The sequence below is a fragment of the Pteropus vampyrus genome, unplaced genomic scaffold (genome assembly GCF_000151845.1).
Source record: "Pteropus vampyrus isolate Shadow unplaced genomic scaffold, Pvam_2.0 Scaffold286, whole genome shotgun sequence".
Taxonomy (NCBI): Eukaryota; Metazoa; Chordata; class Mammalia; order Chiroptera; family Pteropodidae; genus Pteropus; species Pteropus vampyrus.
Genome location: NW_011889067.1, coordinates 295,315 through 301,455, shown reverse-complemented (window position 1 = coordinate 301,455; position 6,141 = coordinate 295,315). Strand labels below are relative to the sequence as shown.

The window sequence follows — 6,141 nt, the reverse complement described above, 5'->3', positions numbered from 1 at the left end:
TAGAGAGTTCAGGAATAGGTGGCACTGCAGAGAGATTAGAAAGGGACAGACTTTTTAATGAATGGTTGCCCACGAGTTGGATAGCCACATAGAAAGAAGTGAAACTTGACCTCTCATGTTATGCCGTACTCAGAAATTTATTCTAGGTGTATTGTATTAAAATATGAAAGGCAAAAACCATAAATGGTGAATTCTGACCTCAGATTTAACCCTAGCTTTCCCACTTACTAACTCTGTGTCTTTGGAGAAGATAATCTTTCTTACCTGGTTTTTTCTCTACAAAACGAGGATAATAATACAATTACTAAGGAAAAGCTATATGTAAAACACTTAGCGCAGTGTCTCATACATAAACGATTAGTAAATAAATAAAGAAGACACATCTATCCCTTTTTTTCGTTATTATTTTATCTTAGATTTTATATCTGAATTTTTAGGTAAGTTTGAATTACAGTTTTGTCTCTATATGCTTTCTTTGACAGGTTTGGGCATCGCAGTAATTTTAAATTAATACATTAGATACAGGAATTTATGTAGCATTTGGAATAAGCTAATCCTTGAAAGTGAACAGGCTCACTGGCAAAACCAGAACCTTTCTTGGAAATAATTTTTTTTCATGACGTTTTTATTTTCTTTCACACATTACTGTCTCTTCAGGTTCTACAGTCTAACATCAGTTTTGGTAACATTCTTAGAAAATCACCCATTGATTGAGTTTTCAGATTTATCAAAATGTATAAAATCAGATAATTCAAATACCTGTCACCCACAAAATATAGAAAGCAGAAACAAATACAGACTCATATGAAAGTATTTCAGAAACCTTTAGTATTTAGTTCCCTTATTGAATAATATTTCCCAGGGAAAAATACTGTTCCAAGATCCCAAAATTTCACGTAGTAAATATGTGTACCCACACGCATACGTGTACGTACATTTATACATATATCCACCCACATTGCCAGTAGCAGACAGAGACCAGACCAAAGCTTCAGTGTCACCTGGGAATGAGGGAGACAGAAAGTAAGAGAAAAAGGAAGACCACATTTCATTGTCATCAGAATCAGTCGGCACCAGTGTCCAGAATCCACCCTCTGTGTGCTTAAAACACGTTTGGAAGGAAATACGACGTGAAACTAAACTCGATAGCATGTGAGGAAGGGGCTTTCTGAATTTGGTTCCAGACTGAAGTTCAAGATTTGTGCTTTCCAGTACAGTAGCCACTACCTGCGTGTGGCTATTTAAAATTAAATTAATTGAACTTAAATAAATTCAGTTCGTCAGTCATACCAACCACATTTCAAATGCTCCTTAGGTATGTGTGGCTATTTAAATTTAATTAAAATTAAATAACATTAAGTTTTATATATGCGCTGTGGTTACTGAGCACTGGCTGTGTGTCAAGTGCTCAATAACACAGCGCATATATAGAACCTTTTCATCACTGCAGAAACTGCCCCAGACAAACTGCTAGATCATGCTTGCCTTGCTATGAGCCTCATTACCAAAGCCAAATCCATTGTCACAATTTGACTCGATGTCCTCAGCTGCTGTGGTTCTTTGTCTGTTAGAATTACGATCATTAGGCTTTTCTTCTCCAGACATTTAAATTGGCAAATAGTATTTTAAAGAACTCACATGTCAAATCTTATTAAAACATTTATTTTTCATTCAAAAATTCTTAATCTAAATAGATGGTTTATTTGTTTTGAGAATGAACAAAGCAATGAAATTCTTCTACATGCAAAGACCTCCCTGAAGGTGTGTTCCCATCAGAGGTAGTCTTTTCGATCTGAAATGAAAACAGTTTTTGAATTCTGATACAATGTAAGTTAGTGATCTTTTGTAGTAAAATAATTCTTATGTTTCTGTGTATTTTTCTGAATCTCAATTGTGGAATATTTTATGGGAGTTTTTGAGACCATTTCGATTATTATCTTCTGTTATTTCTCTTGCATTTGTCTGTAGGTTTGCGAAGATTCAGATCAGTGTATCTGAACCCATTATTCCATTCAGAGAGACAATCACAAAACCCCCCAAAGTGGACATGGTCAATGAAGAAATAGGCAAACAGCAGAAAGTTGCAGTCATACACCAAATGAAAGACGAGCAAAGCAGAATCCCTGAGGGAGTCCAGGTAGACTCCGAGGGCCTGATCACCATGACAACTCCCAATAAACTGGCCACGCTCAGTGTGCGGGCCATGCCCCTTCCGGAAGAAGTCACTCAGATTTTAGAAGAAAACAGTGATTTGATTCGTTCTATGGAACAGTTGACATCATCTTTGAATGAGGGCAAAAATACTCAGATGATTCACCAGAAGACCCAAGAGAAAATTTGGGAATTCAAAAGAAAACTTGAGCGACACCTAACAGGGAGAAAATGGAGGAACATTGTTGACCAAATCTGGTCATTTGGCCCAAGAAAATGTGGGCCCAACATATTAGTAAATAAAGATGAAGATTTTCAGAACTCTGTATGGACAGGCCCGGCTGGCACAGCTTCAAAAGAAGCCAGTAGGTACCGAGATATGGGCAACAGCATCGTCAATGGCTTCCAGCTAGCAGCTCTCTCTGGACCCATGTGTGAGGAGCCTCTCATGGGTGTCTGTTTTGTTCTGGAAAAATGGGAACTAAGTGAATTTGAGGAACAAGGAACAGGTGATAAGCAGAATGAAGAACAAAGCGATGTGGTCAAAGAGGAGCGGAGGGGAGGTGAAAGCTGCCCCAGCAGAGACGGAAACCAGGAGCTCCAGGACGGCGGCTCCCAGCCCTCCGAGAAGGGGCCTTCCCGGAGAGGAGAGTCGTCACTCGCCGACTGCTACGGACCCTTGTCAGGGCAGCTGATCGCCACCATGAAGGAAGCATGTCGCTATGCACTGCAGGTGAAACCTCAGCGCCTGATGGCAGCGATGTACACGTGTGACATCATGGCTACCGGCGATGTTCTCGGTGAGGAGGAAGGGGAGGTTGAGGCAGTGAGGGAGGGGCGCTCTGAGTAGCAGGGGTCTCCTAGGCTGGGACGGAAGTTCGTTTTATACTGTTTCGCAGGAGCTCCATTACCATTTCATATACTAAGGTGTTCGAAAGCCAGAGGCCATAAATGTTAAAATCTTGGCATGAGCTTGGAGCGGGGACTTGACTACTAAAGAGCTTTAGCAACAAATAGACTTTTCTGCGATGAAAGGTCTGGTAAATGATGCTCAGAGATCTTCTGAGAAAACCTCAGACTTTGCTGACAGTTGCTTTACTTCTCCAGCGATTGGTATAAGACAATTAGACAAGTTAAGGTCTTTTTTATTTAGCGAAATGAGTTTCCTTAGTCTTTTTTAAAAACTCAGTTCTTTCTACACAGATCGTTAAAACAAGAAATCCTTCTGTAAATGCATGAGTTACTTATGGTCAGAATGGGAAATTTTGTAGAAAAATAATCATCTCAAAATCATTTTATCTAGAGAAATAATCCCAAAGAAATGACCTTCTTTACTTGTAAAATCTACTTTCTTAAAGATGTGGTTTGATTATCATTTTTTACCCATGAAAATTGCCTTTAATGGGCTTGAATTAGTTTGTGTTTTTTATTTTATGTGATTAGTAAATTGTCTGTTTTCGTATTTCTTTTTCTAGCCTTTTAACTTTTCATTCTTGCTCTTCATTGTTTTTATCTTTGGCAATAAGTTCACATAAAAAAATAACTTTTTCTGTTAAGCAGTGTTAGAGTTTTCATCATAGCTGTGATTACTGTAGTTCTTCTATCTGCTTTTACATATAAAGATAAATACATACGCTGTTAGAAACACAGATGCCTTAATGTCAGAAACATTCTTAATAAGTAGCACTGTTTACTTTTTCAAACCATTTCTTATTCTAAAGTTGGGGTTCTTCTTACATTTTACCAGCATTTCGTAGTTCAACAAAAAAATTATGGAACTATATGCCAACACTGTGTTACACGTGATTTCTGCCTTGAGATATGAGTTAAAGTGACAAAGCATAATTATGTAAAAACGATTAGAAAGTAAAATAGTAACTTTAATGAATAAATATGGTTTTCCGGTGAAATTTTATGAGAAATTGGAATTAGCAAAATTTGAAACAGGGTAGATCTTTTTGAAAGTTTTTGTACCTTGAAATGGGCTTTGATGGATGGAATAATTTTGGATTCAGCAACTAAGTATTCAGTTGGCTTTCTTCGTAAACTCAGCCCTCATCGGTTTTGCAGGAACTGCCGCTCAGCATTTCCTTTCTCATCCTTGACGCTTGGTTGGGCGAACCCAGCTATAAAATCTTGCGTTTGCTCATGCTAACTTGTGTCTCGTTAAATCGAGCCCCTACCTGGTCATCCCGATTCTGCCCCAGCATTTATTTCCCTACCAGGTTCATGCCAACCGTGGGTTTGATATACCCTCTGAATCTTTAAGTCGCTGAGCATCTTAGTAAGGACACAGAGCACTGACATTTCACAAAGGAAAGACATCATTCCAGGGTCGGGGCACCTTGTTGACATTCATTTCCTATAAATCTTTAACTGAATTGTGTATATAATAGCAAGCAGCCCACGTGCCCCATTATGTCCGTAACTTACTTTATCTCATATTTGGTTGAAGCCCATCTGCATCCTGTCGGCCACACTTGCTCGATTTAGCAGTATGGTTACTCTGTGACAGAAGGATGAGAGGTTAGTCTGACCTGGTTTGTAAGAATAGGAAGTGCCCACCACGTTCTTTTTGTGTGTTTTTAACTGGAGTTACACTGCAGTGTTACCAACAACAACGGAAACCACAAGATGAAAGAAAGGTCTTTCTCCTTGGAAATCCACCTGTCATTTTCCATTTTCTTTTATAGTCTTTGTCTATGATAGTATATTTTGCATGACTATAACCTTGTGGTAGAAGCAGTTTAATGTTTCGCTTTTTACTTTTATTATTTATTTTATAAGCATGCTTCCATTTGGCTATTCAGTATTCATAATGTTCATTTTAGTCTGGATAATATGTCATCAGTTTGATATGCTATGATTTCCTTACTGTCATTCTCAAATTGGAAATTCACATTGTTTCCTGTTTGTTTACTATTAGAGAAAACATTTCTGGAGCAACTGTTTCCTTCCCTAAATTCTGGAAAAACAAAAACAACTATACCTTTAATTGCCAAACTTCTAAGTCTAAAGATAGTAGAATCTGTAGACCAATCTTACTGCTCACAATGGAAGAAGATGTATGTACAGGAATCTATAATGTCTGCCATAAAAGAACATGTTAGGTTTGTTGAAGAATGACGAAGAGATTATTTTAATTTGGGGATCTCAGAAGACTTTATGGGGCAAGTGGGTTTTGAATGGCCTTAAAATGATGAAAGGGATTTGACTGTCGAGTTGGGCCGAGCATATTGTAGGTTGAAGAGACTGAGCCCAGAGTGGAAAAGCCTCAGATGTGTCCTGTGGGCAGTGAGTGGCTCACCTCGGCTTAGAGCACAGTCTGCTCTGAGTCTTTATGCTCTGGTAGTCCCGGGGGCCTGAAGTGGTGGGCGCCTGCCCGATCCTAAAGGGCCTTGAGTGCAGGCCGAGGTATTTATAGTGTAGTCCTTCAAAATGGAGTCAGGTCACAAAGGTTGCAGTCAATTCACCTTTGTGTTGTCCTTTTTTCCCTGGCGGGTCCCTCTTCCCTGGTGCCTTGCGTAAAGCAGGACACATGGTGGTCTTTGAGCAGGTGAACAGACGACTGGGGTGTGATGGAACAGACACTCCGCTGAAGGGGCATCAGGATATTCGCGGTCCGAGACCATATGATCGAAAGTCCTTGTTGATACAGCTACGCTAGTTTCTCAGTGATAACAGCGGCAGGTCAGAGGGTCTCCCAATGCATCCCAGCACTGGACAGACCTGTCATGAGAGCCAGATGTATTCGGAAGGCTTCATTATAGCCATTTTCTTACGTTCGATGATCCAACACTATGCCACAGTTTTAGGGTTTATTTTTCGTGGAATTAAAATTGAATGGCTCAAAATTATATGACTAATTACATTCAGTTTCAATTATAATTATTGATCCGAGCTTACTGGCATGACCCATGAAGGAAGGGGAGGAGCTGCTGGCCTCTGCAGCTGGCCTCCTGCCCACCTTTTCATGGTCCATTTACCCCA

The 6,141-nt window shown here is 39.5% G+C and overlaps 1 protein-coding gene across 3 annotated transcripts in view; it reads left to right on the top strand.

The window, feature by feature from the left end:
* LOC105302852 (elongation factor-like GTPase 1) overlaps window positions 1-6,141 on the top strand; it is a 19,775-nt gene that overhangs the window by 4,639 nt on the left and 8,995 nt on the right. For all 3 annotated transcript variants that reach the window (XM_011376096.2, XM_023520975.1, XM_023520976.1), the window contains exon 2: window positions 1,969-2,951. In XM_011376096.2, the coding sequence (XP_011374398.1) occupies window positions 1,969-2,951 (983 nt within the window). The remainder of the gene's footprint in view (window positions 1-1,968; window positions 2,952-6,141) is intronic.